The sequence below is a fragment of the Primulina huaijiensis genome, chromosome 5 (genome assembly GCF_012295235.1).
Source record: "Primulina huaijiensis isolate GDHJ02 chromosome 5, ASM1229523v2, whole genome shotgun sequence".
Taxonomy (NCBI): Eukaryota; Viridiplantae; Streptophyta; class Magnoliopsida; order Lamiales; family Gesneriaceae; genus Primulina; species Primulina huaijiensis.
The window spans coordinates 22,959,995-22,979,142 of record NC_133310.1 but is presented as its reverse complement, the minus strand read 5'-3'; the positions used below and the strand labels follow the sequence as shown (position 1 = coordinate 22,979,142).

At 35.1% G+C, this 19,148-nt stretch overlaps 3 protein-coding genes across 6 annotated transcripts; 2 read left to right on the top strand and 1 right to left on the bottom strand.

Annotated features, from left to right (window-relative positions):
• The first annotated feature begins 365 nt into the window (after window positions 1-365).
• On the top strand, window positions 366-3,405 carry LOC140977307 (co-chaperone protein p23-2). Its single transcript, XM_073442012.1, has 6 exons — window positions 366-515; window positions 602-785; window positions 1,857-2,016; window positions 2,338-2,366; window positions 2,447-2,492; window positions 2,961-3,405. The coding sequence occupies exons 1-6, from the start codon at window positions 511-513 to the stop codon at window positions 2,993-2,995; spliced, it is 459 nt and encodes a 152-aa protein (XP_073298113.1). The 5' UTR covers window positions 366-510; the 3' UTR covers window positions 2,996-3,405.
• Window positions 3,406-5,820: 2,415 nt separating this feature from the next.
• LOC140977306 (uncharacterized) lies at window positions 5,821-10,256 on the top strand. Of its 2 annotated transcripts, none has more exons than XM_073442011.1 (6): window positions 5,821-6,458; window positions 6,779-6,889; window positions 8,315-8,550; window positions 8,644-8,860; window positions 9,149-9,271; window positions 9,783-10,256. In XM_073442011.1, the coding sequence occupies exons 1-6, from the start codon at window positions 6,056-6,058 to the stop codon at window positions 10,115-10,117; spliced, it is 1,425 nt and encodes a 474-aa protein (XP_073298112.1). In that variant the 5' UTR covers window positions 5,821-6,055; the 3' UTR covers window positions 10,118-10,256. The 2 variants fall into 2 exon arrangements, with proteins under 2 accessions (XP_073298112.1, XP_073298110.1); XM_073442009.1 differs by having other exon boundaries at window positions 5,824-6,458; window positions 6,779-6,898.
• A 992-nt stretch (window positions 10,257-11,248) lies between these two features.
• LOC140977305 (uncharacterized) lies at window positions 11,249-18,651 on the bottom strand. 3 transcript variants are annotated; one of them, XM_073442007.1, is made up of 13 exons: window positions 17,052-18,651; window positions 16,210-16,299; window positions 15,889-16,125; window positions 15,396-15,617; window positions 15,204-15,315; window positions 13,653-13,811; window positions 13,080-13,138; window positions 12,868-12,944; window positions 12,680-12,744; window positions 12,561-12,601; window positions 11,924-11,972; window positions 11,398-11,449; window positions 11,249-11,296 (listed from the first exon to the last, which is right to left on the bottom strand). In XM_073442007.1, the coding sequence occupies exons 1-12, from the start codon at window positions 18,573-18,575 to the stop codon at window positions 11,445-11,447; spliced, it is 2,640 nt and encodes an 879-aa protein (XP_073298108.1). In that variant the 5' UTR covers window positions 18,576-18,651; the 3' UTR covers window positions 11,249-11,296; window positions 11,398-11,444. The 3 variants fall into 3 exon arrangements, with proteins under 3 accessions (XP_073298108.1, XP_073298107.1, XP_073298109.1); XM_073442006.1 differs by having other exon boundaries at window positions 11,281-11,449; XM_073442008.1 differs by lacking the exon at window positions 16,210-16,299 and having other exon boundaries at window positions 11,281-11,449.
• Between the last annotated feature and the right edge of the window lie 497 nt (window positions 18,652-19,148).

The window sequence follows — 19,148 nt, the reverse complement described above, 5'->3', positions numbered from 1 at the left end:
AAATGAAAGCTTATTTACGAGCTCGGTTTGTTTATATTCTTACTCGTGGTATGCATAAAAAAACAATTTAGAATTAAAAAAATATATATATTAATTTGACATAATCACAAATTTAAATATTTGAAAGATAATTAAAAATGTATAGAATATATTTAACACACGGAAGATTTATTTTAATTAGCTTGAGGGTAGTGTTCCATGGAGATCCTTAATCTAGGTTGAACTGCAAAGAAACTTAAAATATTTTAGTTTGTATGGAATTATCTCATTATAAACAAATGTCTTCGATTCGCATTAAAATCTGATTTTTATTCTTCAAAAGTTTTATTTATAATTTTGTTTTTACGCATTTTAATTTGTTTTTATTGAAATTAGAGAAGTTTTATAGGCGTAAATTTATCCAAAGCGCAAGCAGAAAAGGCAAACCCTGCGTTGGGTATTCATTCATTTCTAGGCTTCCATTCTTCGCTGGTCACTCCAGACTCCAGTGGTCGTCTTCCTTTCCTGAATATGAGGTAGCCCCAATAACTCGAAATTTCTACTCTTGGTAATTAATTGCGGCAGAATTCTACTTTGATCTTCCTTCGTTTGATACATGCAGCCGGCAGCCGGAGGTTCTGTGGGCACAGCGGTCGGACAAAATATACCTGACCGTGTCACTGCCCGACGCTAAGGATGTTTCGGTCAAATGTGAACCTGAAGGCGTCTTTACTTTCTCTGCGGTTGGCGTCAATGGCGAACCCTTCCTGGCCACTCTCCGACTCTTTGAAAATATTAACCCCCAGGTTTTGCTATTATTTCTTGGAGGGAATTTTTAATTTTCAAGCGTGACTTTTTTTGTGGGATGTACTTCAAGATTTTTATTTGGGGCAATTGGCCTCTTGACTGTTGCAACTTGCAATATTATTGTATGATAATGAAGCGGAACTGTTAGAATGTTGAAGCAAGATTGTGTCCTGAAGACATATTATGAGCGACATTGTGGAGGTGTGATGAAGAAAATAAAAATATTTGTTGGTCCCGACAGTTTCTTTTTTTTTTTATCAATGAGCATGTACACTCACAATGAAAAATGAACTTCTGTTCCCTGTGTCCTGTGAAGCAGTTGGTGAAATTTGATTCTTGATTCAAGATTCAAGAATGAGTTAGAAGTCTTTTTCTCATTTTCTTCTGTGTTTCATGTATAATTTCTGTTGGGTTAGGGAACAGGTTTTGAAGCTCGTGCCAGTGACAAAGGTTGAGTATAATTGTAAGAACATGGCGTATTTCATTGTTATTTTCTGTTGTTCTGAGGTGTACAAGGCTTCTGCGGCTAATGCATGCAATATTCTCCTTGTGGGAAAGTTTTGAGATAAATTCTCTATATTTTTTTATTTAGGCAGAGAAGCATCGAACTTGTTTGCTTTACCATCTTTCCTAAACTTAAGAACCTCAATATTGTGAATTCTGTTTCATGGATCTATCAATTTATTGCTCCTCAACTTGCCTCTGGATTTCCAGAATTAAAGCACGATTTGTCGTTGGACTATTCTGTCTTGTGGATCCTCAAGTTTGTGTGGCTAAATAAAAATAAATAAATAATGAAAGTAAGTGATATAGCAATTGCAATCTTTGTATTTTCATTTTAGAGTATAAAATTGTCATACTATTTTACTGAAATCATTTCCTCAGGCCGCCCGTAAGATCATCATTTTTCATTTTATTTTCTACTGTGCGAACTTTCCAGCCACTTTTGTGAAAGACCTTCTTTGAAAGATGGTGCATGTCTTCTAAATTCTTAACCGTGAACATAAAGATAGGATTCAATGTTCAACTTTTTTCGCTCTATGCATTGCTGTAATGAAACTTTGCTGCAGGGATGTAAGACAAAAATTGGTTTGAGGAATATACTATGCTCTGTTCAGAAAGAGCAAAAAGGGTGGTGGAAAAGACTGTTAAAATCTGAACAAAAGCCTCCTCCATACATCAAAGTTGATTGGAATAGATGGTGTGACGAGGATGATGAAGATTCAGAGTGTAAGTTCATGCCACCACTTAGAATTCCTACCCATATTTTCCTATTCTTCATTGAAGGAGGCTTTACAGTGGGAAAGAGTTGTATTGCCTCTGGTCCTCATATATACTTATTTTATTGAACTCTATTCACGTAGCATGTTCGAAGTTTTTATTGTAGTTTCTTTTAGTCATTTGGGTGTTTGTACAGAAATGTGGCTAAGCCACTGACTACCGTAGTCAATTTTTAGATGATCAGTGAGGCTACTTCAAATGATTCTTGAACCTTAATTTGACAAGGGCAACTTTTTTTTATGATTGAACATATCTTTTTTGCATTTGCAGCAAATCTGGCTTCTGATGAAGACTTTGCGGTAACCAAATCCCTTTTTAGAGATCAATCAATTCTGGTTAGAAGGGATGTCATCTAACTTAAATATATGTTGTTTTCCAGTACGCTGGTGAAAATGATGAGAGCAGTGGTGATGAAGGAATGCTTTGTAAGTCTATCATGGATGAGTAGCATAATAGACTTGAACATTTCACTGGTTACAGCGAGAATGGTTGTTAATTGCTTTATGTTGGGTGTTTTAGTATTTTTCCATGCTAATAGATGGCATTCCACTCCCACTCCCATCGTTTTTTCATGATTTCGTAGGTTGCTTATTCATTTAGTTAATGCTAATAAATATTTGCCTTCTCTGACTGATTGGTCATTGATTTTTGCGTAGCTTTTGCAACCTTTTTCATTTTCTTCTATTAAGTTGAATGTCATGCTTGCATTTGGCAAGCTAAAATAGTCGTTCTAAAGCTCTCTTGGTCATACTCACAATGAGGTTATTTTTACCATCTAATGACTGCTACATTGCCCAGAAACATGACAAATTTGATGGTGTATTCCACGCTTGCAATCACATACATGTGTTGCCTTCCTTTGTCTTACATTTTACCTTTTCAATCCACTGCAGATCTTCCTGATTTGGAGAAGGCGAGGGGAAACTAAACAAAATTCCATTCTTGGGACATTAGGCATTGCCGTGCCTATGGGGTGTGGGCAGGAAGATCGCCCCGCAGTAGCCATGATCTACTAACTTTCTGCATTATCACAATGTTATATGTATAGAACATTTATAGGATTCAAAATTAGCAAAGGCCTGAGCCCATGTTTGACATATTTGAGCGTGTGTGTTTTTAATCACATCTCCGTGGCTTCCCCACCCACTGGCTACCAGCTCTCTCCGATTGGCAGTTGTGGGCGCTTAGGGAGAAGGCAGTGTTCTAGTTCTTCGAGTACTTGGGTTTCTTTAATTTTTAATAGAATGTGTCAAACTTGAATGAATGTCGCTGCCTTGCAAGGCTTTTGAAGGGGCCCAACATGCATTCCAAACAAAAAAATGCTACATTTTCCTTCAACTCGTTATCTAATTTCGTATCAATGCTCTCTTTCTATTGCAATACCAAGTACCCAAAATTCTATTGCATTTATATGGTCTTCTCTTTTTTCAAGATAAGTAGCACGATTCAATTTTTTTTCTTTTTTCTTTTTTTTTTTTAAAAAAAAAACTTGTTATTTCGCCATTTTTAAAAAAATTATATGGATAGTGACAATGCGACTGGAATCTCTTAAAATTTCACAGAATTTCAAATTCCATGTTGAATTGAAGAGAAAATTATTGCTTCTTTTATTGATACTCATTGGAAATATAAGATTTGGTTCCAGATGATATTAGTTCGAATGTAGATTTCAAATTTACTCTAGGCTTGAAATGACAAAAGAGACCGTTAAAAGAAGATCGAGAGGGTGTTTCGGCGTAGTCTTCCGACGCTCAAGTCAGGTATTGAGAATAAAATGATAGAGTAGTTAAAATGCTTTTAAGAATCAATATATTGAATGAATTGGACTCTCAAACCTGATATTATAGGAGAATGCATGAGGTCTACTTTGATTAACAATGGGCCAGAGATCTGAATCAATATCGTGAATGAATTTGATTCTCATATTTATGAAATATAAGAGAATGCATGAGGTCTACTTTGATTGACAATGGGTCAGAGATCTAAATCAATATATTGAATGAATTTGATTCTCAAATCTCATATCTATATACCTATAAATATATGAGTTCTATTTGTGAGCTTACTATTATGACCTCTTGTTTTGCATTTTGATATAGTTGATAGGGTTATTTTAGTCATTGTCCATATTAAGGTTAATAGGATTTAATTCATTTTAGTAGTTATCATTCAATTATATTTATGTTGGTAGAAATTGATGTCTTGAGCATTTATTTTTTAGTTCATGTGTTTATTATATTCTTTTGACTTTTAGTATTACCTTTGTATTCTTTTTTCACTTGTTTTATCATTCTTCTTAACTTTTTTAAAATTGTTTTCTCCATGCTTTTCTTTTTCTTCTTTGTGACATTCGTTTTTTGTTATTTTCACCTTTTTTTCTCCTCTTTGTGACATTTGTTTGTCGAAAGATATTTTGCATTCTATTATGATGATTGTAGTATTTTGTTTTCATTTTGTTTTTCATTTCATTTGTTCACATATATAATTTGTTTAACCTTTGATGTTTCCCTAGAGCTAGCAATTGATGATACAAATAAATTGAAGTGCTTTTATTGTGCTTGACATTCTTGATCCATTTTTATATGATGTCTATTTATTGGTTAAGGCATTTTTTTTATCATTTGAGAAGAAAGGTAGAATATATATTTATATTAACTCAGTTTTTAGTTTTGTCCCAAAGATGATGTTAAATATGTAGAAATTCGCTCCATTATAGTTGATAATGTTCAAGTCATTCTCATTTTTTACCATATCTTATTCTGTTATATTACAATCATGTGAATGAAAATCTTTCATGATAGCAAGTTATTCAAGTTTTTTGTAATGAGACTTAATAGTTATAGCAGTTGATTTACTGATTTGGCATATGATCTTCTTTTATCGATATCGTTAGTGAATTTTTGGTTAAATTTGAGATTATTTTGAAAATAATTTTAGAAATCTTTTCCCCTTAAAATGGATGTTAGAGGAAGCAATCTCTATGTTTTGTTTACAGTCATTGCTCGAAAGCTATAAGATGTAAATTTTTGTTTTATGAAGTATTTTTGCATGTAGAAATTTTTTTAATAAAATTTAGATAAAAGTATCCATCGAAAATATGTATTCTGATATAAAATTAATTATCTAAATATGTAATTCTAAAAACCAAATATAAAAAAGTAAACAAAATCTATAAAATGTTAAAAGTTAGCAAAAACAATTGAATTAAACTTGATAACAATTTTAAGGGTTTTATTTTAACAATAGTATGCTAATTTTAATTAATTAAGAGAAGTTTTTTTATTATTGCTTATAATTTTGTGTGCTTCATTTGAGTACATGTGGTTTTGGTCATAGTAAATCCATTACTCTATTAATTTATTTTTATTGTTTTTCTTTTATGAATGATATTGGATTAAAAAAATATTTTCTGATTTGACAAAGTTGATATTATGTCATAATCACGTTGATTGAAAAGTTTGTCATATGAACAAATGAATATATATGTTTATGGTCATCATGTTATTTTATCTATTGTGTTTTGATTTGTTTAGATTGAGAAATACTCTTAAATATGATGTTACTCAAACGATTTTAGACAGTATCTAAATTTCATAATTATGATTCGATCTTTTGTTAACCATGTGTAACGCACGTGTATTTTCCTAGTATTTATAAAAGAATGTGTTGTTTATTTTGATTAACAATGTGCCAAAGATCTAAAGCTCTATTTGAGTCTGATATTTGATTTGAATGGGAATATGGGATATCACTTGTAATAATCTCTCTTTTCGAGTTTTTAGCGTTGCCATTTTGCCAGAATCGTGTCTGATTTCTAAAATCGATTGATTTTGGTCTGAAAGCCCAACCACCGAAGCGAAAATTCATAGGTGACGTTAGAATCCAAGAAAGGAGTCGTAGAAATAAATGGGAATCAGCTTTCTTTATGGCGTCTGAAAAGCTTTAAGTTCAAGCGCAGTTGATCTTTGAATCCACCAAAACCCTAAGAATGTACAAGAGTAAATTGCAGGAGCTTTGCCAGAGGAGGAGCTGGAACCTACCTGAGTACACCACCGTGAAAGACGGCCCAGATCACGTTCCCAGATTCAAAGCTACTACTGTTGTTAACGGCCAAAGGTTCGAGACTCAGGCTGAATGCAAGTCTGCTAAGGCCGCTCAAAACTCGGTGGCTAAAATGGCCTACGATCACTTCAATATTTCTACGCCTTCTCGTGTCCATGTCCAACGATCTCCGTTGGCCGATTCCCCGGTTATTCCTTCTCGGGTTCCTGCGTGTTCTTCCCCTGCCGTTCCTGTGCCCGAAATGCAGGCTGTTGCTCCGGTTCCTCAACTGCCACAAATTCCTGTTCCAGTTTCCCCGCTTCCATCGTCACTCCCACTTCCGCCTTCCGGTAATTGTTAGTTTTCATCCTGATTTGTTTCTCTTTTAATGATTTGGGTGATAGTTAAGCATTAAGGATGTTTTTTTCTTGTTCAAGAAAGTAAATTTGGTTGTGCTGCTGCCGTAGTAATGCGTTTGGCCGCGGGGGTGGGGGGGTTGTGGTTGTCGGGGTGGCGTCAGTTCCTTGATGCTCTCATTTCATGTGTAGACTAGCATCAATTTTTTTAAAATCTGCATTCTACTATTTGCACTCTTCAGTTTCATAATCATATAATTTGAAGATTTCAAGTACATCATTGTGTTGTTTGAGCATCTTTGTTATTTTTTCAGGACTTTTGCCACCAAACAATAGTTCACTTACAAAACCTGTCCACAAGGACATGTTGCAGCCAAATTTTGGAGATACGCCACAACCTTCTATGATTTACGGAACACCAATAGGTTCTAGTGGTAAAAGTTTAAAATATCATAAAAATATTTATTTCTTTATTTAGTGTGTTACGGTCTTTTGGCGGATTTAATTTCTTTAATACCTTTATCAATTCGTGAGCTATTGTGTTGTAGCCTTGTTTTTTGTAAAATGGCAGCTGGGTGATAAACATTTGTATATTTTAGAGCCTTTACGATCTACACTAAAGCCAAGGACAATGGCATCACAACTGTTAGATTCTTTGAATATCTCAATTGAATGATAAGCTACTTGAGCATCAATTTTGTCGTTCTTGAACACAAATAAAGTATTCCCATGAAATCAGTGTTCACAATTGTTAAAATATTTGCATATCTCAATTGAATGATAAGCCTTGAGGATAAACTTCTTTGTTGTTCTTGTACGCAAATGAGGTATTCCCAAATGAAATCAATAGTCCCCAATTCTTAACTCATGCTTGGATCATTTAGTAATTCACATGATGCACCAAACTTTGAACTTGATATTGAGGTATCGTTTTGTGATATAGGGATAATATGTAGTCATCATGGTCATGTCTTACAATGGAAATGTTCATTTAGAGTTTTCATCTCTTCTTCTTGTGTTATTTTTTTCCGACAGTTTCCAAATTTGGAGAAAAGTGACCTGTTAACTCCAAAAAAATGATTTGAGGCTATTGCATATAGGAGAAGCTTAAGTAAAAAATTAATAGCAACATTTCTAAGGCATGTTTATGGCTAGAGATGTTTTTCCTTCTTCACTTACGATGTGGATCTGGTAGGCGAGTATTTTTTTTGTGCCATGTGTTAGACACCAATTGTTCCGGTCAGGAATTTAAGTTCTTCTATCCAAGGTGGTTGGACAGGAAGAAATCCTTTTGATCAACTTTAATTTCTTTTGTCCATTGTTAATTATATGATTGCAAACATCATATATTTTTGTAAGTTTAATTATCAGCATCTATCCTGGTTGACCAACTGACTAAAAGTTTGTAAAACTGAGTAAGGATGTGCAATAGGTAAAATCCTGATGTGTGATTAGAGCAAATGGAAAAATTAGAGAGTGACTCCAAGTTATGAGTTACTCTAATTATAAAATGGTTTCAATATTATTTATTTTCCCTGAAGAGCGCCATCGCTTCGAACTTCCAAGCAAATTGTTTCATCAATGATTATGCATCTTGATCAGTATATGACGTACATTAGGGAAGAGTGGAATAGTTTTTCTTTTCCCTGACTACAGTGTTATATAGACCAAAATTAAAGACGTCATTCAGATTCTCAAAGCTGTGTCCATAATTCAATTCAGTGAAAGCCTTGCTGTCAATAAAAAGGTTTCCCATCTGACGATTCAATGCTTAAATGCGGATGGAGGGATTTGTTGTTTCCAAAATGTCACATCATCGTTAATAATTTTCCTTTTTCCTTTGAAAACAGGTACACTTCACATCTATAAGAATCGGTTGCAACAATACGCTCAGAAGAAGGATCTTAGCTTGCCTGTTTACACATGTGAATCTGAAGGTCCTCCACATGCTCGCCACTTCAAGTCAAGAGTGTCGTTTGATGGAAAGTCATATGAAACGATGGAATTTTTTCCCACGCTAAAGGAGGCTGAACATGCGGCTGCAAAGGTTGCTTGTCAGATGTTGCAAATTGACAAGATTCAAGAGGCTAGTGCTGCAAATAAATAATAAATATTCGATTATTTTTTTTTAGCATGTTGCTAATTTTGTTATTTATTATGAATTTGAAAATAACATCAGGATGGAGGCTTGTACAAAAACCTTCTACAGGAACTGGCACAAAAGAGGGGTCTTCTTTGTCCAACCTATATGACTGTCAGATCAGGTCCACCTCACAGACCTATATTTTTGTCCATTGTGGAGATAGGAAGTAGTACATTTCGTGGGGACGAAGCCAGAAGCAAGAAGCATGCAGAGATGAATGCTGCCACAGTCGCTTACTGTGCTCTAACAGAGAGTAAGAAACTAATTGGGTGTTGATTTGGTTTTGGTGTCTGGAAGGTATCATGCATAGCTATTTACTAGAATGATTGATTGTTTTTGTTTTAATCTTATCTTCCATTTCTCATTGCGAGGAATGTCCTGACAATTTTTTGGCATTTACGTTGCTGATCAATTGCTGAATGTTTTATTATGTGCTTCTCCATTTGGTTAGACTGATTTTTGATATTAGACCTCTATGACTATTGTAGTTTTAAATGAATGCTGTTAGTGACAAATTGTCTCAACAGTTATCTTTTTGCAGCATCCCTTGTGACAGAATGCTCAATGGCGTCATCTAGCATGGAATGTGTTGTTTCTGATAATCTTACACAGAGTACATTGCCCACAGGAACAATGAAAAGGGATGAATTTGTGGCAAATGAAGGTGATTTCAGAAAATTTGAGTACTTCCATCCGTGTATGCTCGTGGTTTAATTTCAAACGGGATATTTATGTATATGCATAAAAAGGTTGGCGGTGGACAAGATTTTAATAATTTATTTTAATAGAAAATCTAACTTCAAAATTGCCCTCATAGGATCACCATCCATCCTCCTTACAGCTGTTATGGCCTTAAAAATTAGCATTGTTTGGTTCCATTGAATTCTTTTTACCTATAATTCGCTGTTATGGCCTTTAAAATTACCATTGTTTGGTTCCATCGAATTCTTTTTACTTATAATTCGTGGTGCGATCTCCTTAAAGTCACCGGTTCAAGTTGTACCTATTACTCATTTCTTTTTCCTTGTACCTTTACTTGTCACCATAAAGTTTACAAACTCATTTTGCGATATAGCATCTCTAGTTCTATGATGATTTGCTGCTTCTTTTCTGATTGTAATCCTAAATTGATTCTAGTACACGTAAGCACTCATTTTTACCCATTTTGTCTCCAGAAACTGATATTAATGCCAAAAGAGTCAAATGTTCTTCTGAAAACGAGACGGCCAATTTGCCGGATCTGCTCCCTCCGGATTTTTCATTTGCACAAGTAGAGTACCAACCTGTCACTGATCTTGTTGCTGGACAGCATGAAGCCCAAGTAGAGTACCAACCTGTTACTGATCTTGTTGCTGGACAGCATGAAGCCCAGCGTGCGTTTTGCTACAAAACGGTGGTTTTTCCGCGCAAATCAAATTTTCCGATTCCAGACGGCGCCTCTGTGATGTCCTATAGCGATGACCAATGGGTTGCATATAAAGTGGAGCATAAGCAGGAACCATCCACATAGGTGCAGTGCAGGTTTGCTTGTAAGTCGAGCGTAACAGATGACCAACTGAATAGATACAATGCATCTCTTGTCAAAACTGGCTTACATATTCGCGTAGCAGTAGAAGTCAAGCCTTAACAAAGGAAATAATATTAGCCAATCACCAGGTCTGCTTAATCACTGCAGTCGTCACAGCTAAGAGCTTCAAGGCATAAAAGAATCATTGAACAACACAAGACGAAATGAAAGCTAAGAGCTCAGTCATTTACTAAGGTTTTGAAATCTACCAAGCCACAAAACCTCAAATATTTGAAGAGAAAAGCCCTCCTAGTTTCCCTAGTACAAGAATAGCATAAAACAATGTTAAGAATAATAGAATAAGAAATCATGGAATGAAACTAGAGGAAGAAATTCATGGTTCGACTTGGGAGGATGTTAACACCCGCCGTTGTGCATCATATGCAACCCTAACCGCATATGCATGCCATGTTCACCTGGGCAGGAAGTTCACCAAGCCATGAGCTGCACATGCACATCACTGTGCACGGGCCATGGAGAAATACAAGACATCGTAGCTAAATTGCCGAGACTTTAATCAAGATGTAGGTAGCACTTCCACTTATCGCCCGGTACTCATGTCCTCATGCGCCATATTCGGATACATTTTCAAGAAACAGGCTGCCAATACCGCCGTGTGCTTGCACACACCATATTTGATACGTGCGCGTGCATGCTTAATGTATTTTTTACGAAGTCCCACAAATTGGATTCGACACTTAAGATATCAACACGATTAAAATAATGAATTTTTTTAAAACATTAAAATTGATAAATAATAATAATAATAATGATAATAATAAAATTGGTGGTATATTTCCAGCCTTTCATTGTAACTAGAATTTTTCTTCTGTATCTAAAGAACCTCGTCATATAATGTCTCATCCTGCCACTTCATAATTTGTATGTTTTTTAGTATTCTAATAATATAAAGAACTATCTCTAGTACGTTTCATCTTGTGTTTTTTCGTTTTGTTCCGACTTGCTAAGTATACTTTATGGGAAGATACTCAAAATGTCCGACCGTCGGGTCAGAGCATGACATATGGCACAACATATATGCAATTTTTGTATTATTATTATTATTATTTTTTTACCAATTCTTACATTTTATGAAACACATTAATTCAGGTCTAGCAAATGGACCTACTTGACATTTTTACTAGTGTAAAATTCACAATCGAGGAAACAAAACACTGTCCGCACATATAAAATCCATTGGCATTTCTCACTGCTATTTACAAATGCGAGTTTACGAACTCAGGCTCCGATTTAAAAGACTTCGTCTTCGTCAACCTGCACAAAACAAGATTTTTGATGAGCAATCATATGCAGAATAAAGACAAGTAATCTGTCTAGAAATACCCTATCTTTCTCAAGTGCCACAAAAATGTTTTTGCACAGAGAATCATTGAGAAGAGCGGTTGCTAAAAGTAAGGTGAAACAAAGAGTTCTTGAGCAGAAAGATAAAATAGGAAGTTCAACTAGATAAAGAAGCAAGTTGAGCAGTGAAGTTCGTGAAAATTAGTGTACAATTACATATATTATTGGACACATAATAATAATAATAAATACCCGAAAGTTATAAATGATCTTCTAGACTCTAGAGTTCACAATAACGTGGATTGTAGGTTTTATTAGAGTTTGGAATAGATTATTTAAACGTGACATCATGTTCAACTTTTAATAACAATAACAAACGAAGAACCCAAGTCTCCTATGATCAGCAAATATAGTATGTAGAAACTTTGGAAGCTGTTATTCACTTACATCTACGAAACAAATTAATGTTTCCATGGTAAGGAGCTTGTTCCCTTGTCTGCAAAAAGAGGTTACAGAAGATATCAAGTGTTTTTTCAAATACTACTTTTATTTTATGTTAATCCAATGAGAATATCAAACAATACAATATTCTCGTATGGAACCTCGAAACGTAACAAAATTCAGGGAACCAAAAGAATAAACAGAAAACAATATTCTTTTTCTGAAAAACTAGACATCTAGGCTATTTTTTCCACGATAACAATGACTTTCCAGACATACAAAAACCACAAAATAAGCTCTCTCAATTTCTCACACTAATGACAATTATGCTCATTGAATATAGTATCAAGCCGATACTCCCCAATATGAGAAGCTAAATCCTATAGGAAATGCCTGATCAAAGTTCTCATCATGCCACAAACAAATTTTGTGGAAAGAGTTTCACCCATCATATAACTGAACACAGCATAATCTATATATACCTATATGAAGCAAAAGGAAGAAGTTATTTGAGTAGGTGAAAACCAGTTGCTTTTTAGATATTTGATGGGACAAGATGAAAAAGAAGCTGTCTAAATTTACATTTCATGGTCAATATTGACTAGGACACCAATCAAAAGGGCGAAAGAACAAGACTACGCACCTGGAAAAATCTTGGATAAATTCTACCACGAATGACTGATTCTGAGATACAATGACCATAAACCATTTGTGATGTTAGGAACGCTAGCTAAAGCATAAAAATATGTAACAGCTGCTTACCAGATGTATGACCAGACCCTTGATGATGATAGGCATAAGAGGCTGTACCCACATGTGACAAAGCACTGGAATCAGAAAATGATAAATCAATATCATGTTAGAGGAAAGTACCAGCACACTTTCAACAACTTGTGTGCCGCGTCAAGAGGAAAATTGTTCTGTAATTTGTAGCTTAGAAAAAGTGAAACCTAGGATTGGAAATTGAATAACTTTCAATTCGAGCTCGAGGTAATGCTCTTGGCTCCAAAAAAAGCTGATCAGTCCCCTGAGTGAAAGGATGCAAGGTTAATCAGTTAGTTGTTTGCGCGTATTGACAGAAGAAAACACTTGAGTTTTGAAAAGAAGTTCAATTTTTAGGATGATGTAGAAGAGCATATGTAAAAGACCTCAAGTTACTCACCCCAAGTGAAAGTGGCCGTTTGCTACCACGCAAGGGAAAATGGTCTAAAACAGAGTTTCCTGTTTCAAGAACGGAGATGAGAGTAAAGAATTGAGTTAGCTGCACAATAATCCACCAACCAAGAGTCACAAGAGTCTAAGAATAACTTGATTTAGTACATAATGCAAATAAACGAAAGAAAAACAGAAGCAGCAGTCTGTTACATTTTGGGCATAACTTAATAATAATAAACATGCAAAGGAATCTCCATTTGATGCCATGACATATTAAAATTATTTTTTTTTATAATGAGTAAGAACTCTGCAGAAAACTAAGATGCATGAGACTTGCACTAGATTTGTACACAAAAGCTCTTGGAGCACAAGAGTGTTTACAAAATAAAAAGGCCCTTGAAGTAAAAAGCATGTTATTTGGATGATTTATTAAAAAAACTTAAAAAAACCCCTGCTTGACGAAGCACTTTGTTGAATATAAGTGCTTCTACATCCAAAATGACAATTACAGCCCATTCCACCAAAAAATCCTCTCATAAACAACACAAATATGACAACCAAAAAATGCAATACAAGATACCTGCAACCGGATGCGGAGGGACATATTTGCTTGATGCTTGTTGCCTCAATATCTGCACTAGTTCATCCGTAGTCGAAGACCTGTGACCAAACTTGTCAACATCGTAATTACTGCTAGTAGCCTTTCCCTTGCTTCTTGAATCATGAAACTTCATGGTGGCTAAGAACACACGGAATTGGACAATCAATTTTAATTCACCAGCGGTATTATGCTCTAAAAATCATCACACACACACACACACACACACACATTCTGTTTATCATCAAGAAACAAGAAGTGGTATTGGAAGCAGTACGAGCCAGATATTAAAGATCACAAGAATTATACCTCAAAGTAGCATTCTACAAACATATCATGCATAAAGTTAGCTTTGGAATAAGTAACTAAGAAAAACATATTATTGCATTAAATATTCATTTCACAGCATGGGGGCAAGAAAATAGAAGACAAATGTTTAACATGAACTATACAAAATTATTGGTACGAGTGACTGCATAACTGTCATGTGTTTTCTCAGAAAAGTTCCTTCACAGTTTTTAGAGGACAAACTGGAAATTTTTGAATGGCTAGGAAAGATGGTATTGACAATTTGATGTGCAAACTTCAAAAATTTAATTTCAAGAACTCCACTGACAGTGGTGGGATATTACACGCTATGAAGGGACGGTCTAACGCAACATGGTCAAGCTAGGGTAGGGATAAAGAAGACAGCAGTGGCGATTTAAAAAACTTAATTTCAAGAACTCCAACTTGTGGAATATTGAATGGCAAGGACAAGACTGCATAAAGCTACATGATCAAGCTAGAGTAAGGCAAGAAATCACACATAATGACAGCAATCAACTTTTCTATAACCTGAATCTCAACAATATATTTACCACTCTCACCATATACTTAGACTTCAGATAAGATTATTACAAGGCTGGTAATTTCAGCAATTAATTGTGTCAACTCCTGAGAAAATGCGCTAAAAATGAAGGAGTGCTAATTTCTTGACTGTTAGGTTGCATTACTTCATCAAGGAGGCAAGGAACCGACCACTTTCCCGAAAAAATTTCAAAACTGGAACAAGAATTTACACAATAACCCTTTCATATCCTCGTTTATCAAACAGCAACAAAATGAAAAAAAAAATGTTTTGAGATACGAGTGCTGTCCTATTCATATGAAATGTGGATGGAAAGTGTAATAAATTATAAAGTTGGATTAGTAACACAATTCACACCCATGTTATCCAACTTTCGAAATTGTTAAAATAACTAAATATATTGATTTTGTTCTGGTGGTTTCCTAGGCACTTCTTGTCCAGTAATCAGACCGGACCAGGCTTTAACAAACTCTAACGTAAAAGTAAATTTGCATGTTCTAGGACCAACATGTCCATCAAGAGTTCTCTCAAAGACCACACAATAAAAATTACAGAAACACTTCTCAAAAATAATTTTTACTTATTGCGGCTAGCTTTCCATGGAACTTCAGCATTTTTTGATATCATGTTTTTTAGTATGATTTTACAAGTACAGACACAATAGAAAGAATGCAACTCCTCACCTTGCAATACCTTTGGCTTTTCCTGAGAGAATTGTTGACTAGCTGAATCAGAGGGAGGTTTCCGTTGCTTGCTCTTTGGTATTGGATTTGCAAGAGAGACTGCAATTTTAACCTAAATTATCATCGATAAGAATATCCAATCAGTAAATTAATTCCCGATGTAAATTAATATAAATTATATGACAGCGTAACCTTGGAGCCACTATGCTCTGTTCTCTCTCTGGTGACTGCTTCAATGCATGCGAGAGCAGCATCTCGGGTTGAATAGTTAATAAAAGCAAAATCTTTTCTCTTGGATGAAGTAAGATCTTTGGAAAGGACAATGTTTTCAATTTCACCAAATCTTTTGAAATGCTCTTTCACTTTTTCTTCATCCCACGAAGGAGGTAGATATTCCGCATAAACTGATTTCACCTGAACATAATTATGTTGCCCTAAAACGTTAGACAAGGTCAATAAGAAGTTCAAGGAAACAATAGATTTATGGTAGCGAAAAATGAAATTAAAAGTTGGGAAACAAAGACAGGGATGGGCCAATAATAGAATGAGGATATGAAAGAGCTCAACAAAATTGTGCATGTGATGTTTCAAGAAAAGTTTTACAATGAAATTAACCACATCATAATTGGTAGGGCCGTGAAGATAGATAATTCTCAATGCAAAAGAATGATTCCAGAGAACTGACATTTAAAATTTCTTCTTCTGATGCCTCGATCAAGGGTTGTGCCCATGCAATTTTTATCTTCTGGTTTTTTCCAAAAACATCCTTCTTTTTGAGTTTATGAAAAGCAATTTGAGCATCTTTATTTGTTTCGAATTCAACAAAGGCAAAACCACGATTGTTCTCCATTTTTTCAGGATTAGTCTTGAGAGTTACTACTTCAATTTTATCAACACCAGCTTTCTCCAAGAATCCCACAACCTGCAGGAAGGCAACCCTTCAGTTACATCACTCTTTAGAAGGTATTCTTGAACAAGAATCAGTGCAGAACAAAATTTTGCTTACATCTTCACTCTTCCATTTTCTATCTATATTGCCAAGAAATATTGAATCATTGCCCTCAACTGATGCAGCATCACACTGATAGCCACATATCTAATGTAAAAATACAGAAGTAGAGAACGTAAGATATGCTGCTGTTCATACTGTGGTTAAAGTAGAATGCTTTCATGTTTTGCATAAGACACAAGCTAACAAGCTTGAGGGCCAGAAAATGGCTGCACTTTTTTCAAGCATGTTTTCTACTCACGTATAACATGGGTTTTCAAAGTAACTTTTTTTCAGAGACAAATATGGAAACCTAACCGTTGCATGCTTTTGCCAGTTCCTGTTTCATTTTCATCAACTGCGTCTTTCAATCAAATCACAGTTAAATAAACCTTTTTATTTTTTCCAAGAAATCTGATCTAAATAATGTATCTCTTATTTTTTTTCTAATTTTTTTTCAAAAAAAAATGTTGGATATGTGACAAAACAAGTCTAATCCTCCCGATCTCAAAAGGTAAAATTAACAGTCTCATAAAAATATATGTTTACATTTTAGAGTATATATTAATGCTTTAAGAACACTCATAACTACCCAGATCTAAATGTGACCAAACAAGCAAATATGCTTATGCCATTTTAACATGCCATAACTGAAATATGATTTTCACCTCTCCAACAACCTTTGGCAAACATGAACCACGATTTAGATTTATAGGATTTCAAAACTAACAATTTAGATATCAAATTACTGAATCAACATTAAAATAAATAAGCGACCACTTGCACAAACACGAGCACATAAATCTACAAGTGATAAGGGTTCAAGGAAAATTCCACAAACTAAATAAACTAGAAATTACCTTGACTTTAGCGTATTTTTCTAATGCATTTTTAGCATCAGCTGCAGTTGCAAACCGTACAAAGGCAAACCCTTTATTTTTTCCTGTCTTATTATTCATAGCCAACCTCACTTGTAAAATTTCTCCAGCCGCATCAAACGCTTTCCGTAAATCATCCTCCTTCGCATCCTTGTCCAAACCACCAACAAAAATCTCTGTTTTTCGCCTCTTTTTGCGCACCAACGCCTCTAATTCTCCACTCAGTAATAATCCATTGTTGAAGGGAACATTCTTACTCTCAACATCATCACTAATTTTACCTTCGCCCTCGTACTTGCCACCACTAGTATTCCCCATTAGAGGTTCATTCTGACCCCTTAACAGAGCGATGCATGTTTGTTCCACTGAATGCACCTTTTGATCTATAACTTCATCAACATCCCCACTTTTTGCCTCATCAGACCTCCAATTTCCCTCCAATGCATTATCAATCACGGAAGCCTCAGCCCCCACTGTCAATCCACTCTGTACAGCGCTTTCACCCGCAGAATTAACAGTTCCAATGATAGGATCATCATCCCTCCCATTTGTCCTTCCATTCTTCGAAGTACTTTCAGCAGCTGAATTAACCTTTTCAACTTCCATCAGATCAGGATCTCTCAAAGTTCCCCCTCTGGCCAGTGCATCATCACCCTTTAATTTATCCATCTCTATCGGATGAACGACAATCACATTGCATCTTTTTTCTATCATCGGCTCCAAGACACTCGCATCAATATTGAAATTTGATGTCTCCGTCACCTCATCTGCCGTTTTTGATTTGCCATTCATCTCATTAACAAGATGACATTTCTCCATCGCACCAAGATTAGAATTTTCCATGAAATCGTTCCTAAGATTTAGATTTTCACTTATCTCGTTCAAAACGACACCAGATTCCTGATTTTCTGAACCATCCATCAAAACTCTCTTAGGAACTCTCTTCCTTATCACCCTCCTCACTACTCGCACTGTCTTTTTCACTATCTTCCTCTTCCCATATCCAGGCGCTACCACACCACCCTCCCTACTTTCAGGCCCATCCGTAGGCCCAAATGATCGTCCATCCTGTCCGTACGCCAGAATATGCTCCCTTGTTACACCATGTCCACTTCCCACCACAGTTTCAATCTCCAAAGAACAGGCTTTTTCGGGCTCAACAAGTTTTACCGTAGTTGCATTATCAGTACCATTGATAACACTGTTTTCAGACTTAACCAATCCCAAATTACCAGCAACTGTTTTTTCTAAATTACTAAATTGAGACTGGGAAAGAGGGGTTGAAACAGCGGATTCATCAGGGCAGCTTTTGATTATTGATGAATTTGCGTGTACGGCTTTCTGTGAAAATTCTCGAGAGGTGAGACCCGCGGTTGACGTCAGCTCACTGACGGCGGCAGCTAACGGAGTATGGTGATTAGGTTTCCGTACAGCACGAGGGACGGACGTACCAGCGGCGGACCTAATTTCCCGCGGGTGCTGGGCGGAGGATAATTTTGGGGGCATTTTCAGCAGGCAACGTCTTCTGCAAACGGAGTTTGCTCAAAGATTTGTTCTTTATATATATCATTTGGGTAGCAGAATGAATTGGATATGTAAAATAGAATTTTAAAATTGTTCTTATTATATATACTCACATTTTCGACCATTGAATATCTATTACTGTTATTAAAAATTTCTATAATAGAAAAAAATAATATCTTGATCTGTTTTTTACTCTTCCAATTTTATCTTTATGTGATACCAATATTACACTTTTATTTTTATTACAACAATTCAAATAACACTTTAGTCTCTCGATAATTTATTAAATTTCATTTTCGTGCTTCGATAATTATAAAAAAATTATATACACACGCACTGCATGTGCATAATAGCAATTATATTTGTAATACAACATTCATATTCAAATATGTAGTTTTGGAAAATTATATTTTTTTTATCCCATATTTTCATTTTTTTTAGTTCTATTAACAATAAATTTGCATTTTTTATCTTATATCTGCATGTTTTTTTTTTTTATTTTTTGTCCGTTAACTGTTCGTTTATATTAATGTAACTTATATGTATTTTTTATCA

Coding starts and splice junctions, on each gene's coding strand:
- LOC140977307 (XM_073442012.1), top strand. Junction 2,017..2,337: donor GGATGATGAAGATTCAGAGT/GTAAGTTCATGC, acceptor TTGCATTTGCAG/CAAATCTGGCTTCTGATGAA. Junction 2,367..2,446: donor CTTCTGATGAAGACTTTGCG/GTAACCAAATCC, acceptor GTTGTTTTCCAG/TACGCTGGTGAAAATGATGA.
- LOC140977306 (XM_073442009.1), top strand. CDS start 6,056: ATGTACAAGAGTAAATTGCAGGAGCTTTGCCAGAGGAGGAGCTGGAAC. Junction 6,899..8,314: donor AACACCAATAGGTTCTAGTG/GTAAAAGTTTAA, acceptor CTTTGAAAACAG/GTACACTTCACATCTATAAG. Junction 9,272..9,782: donor TGAATTTGTGGCAAATGAAG/GTGATTTCAGAA, acceptor TTTTGTCTCCAG/AAACTGATATTAATGCCAAA.
- LOC140977305 (XM_073442007.1), bottom strand. CDS start 18,575: ATGCCCCCAAAATTATCCTCCGCCCAGCACCCGCGGGAAATTAGGTCC. Junction 16,126..16,209: donor GAAAATGGAAGAGTGAAGAT/GTAAGCAAAATT, acceptor GCCTTCCTGCAG/GTTGTGGGATTCTTGGAGAA. Junction 15,618..15,888: donor CAGAAGAAGAAATTTTAAAT/GTCAGTTCTCTG, acceptor AATTATGTTCAG/GTGAAATCAGTTTATGCGGA.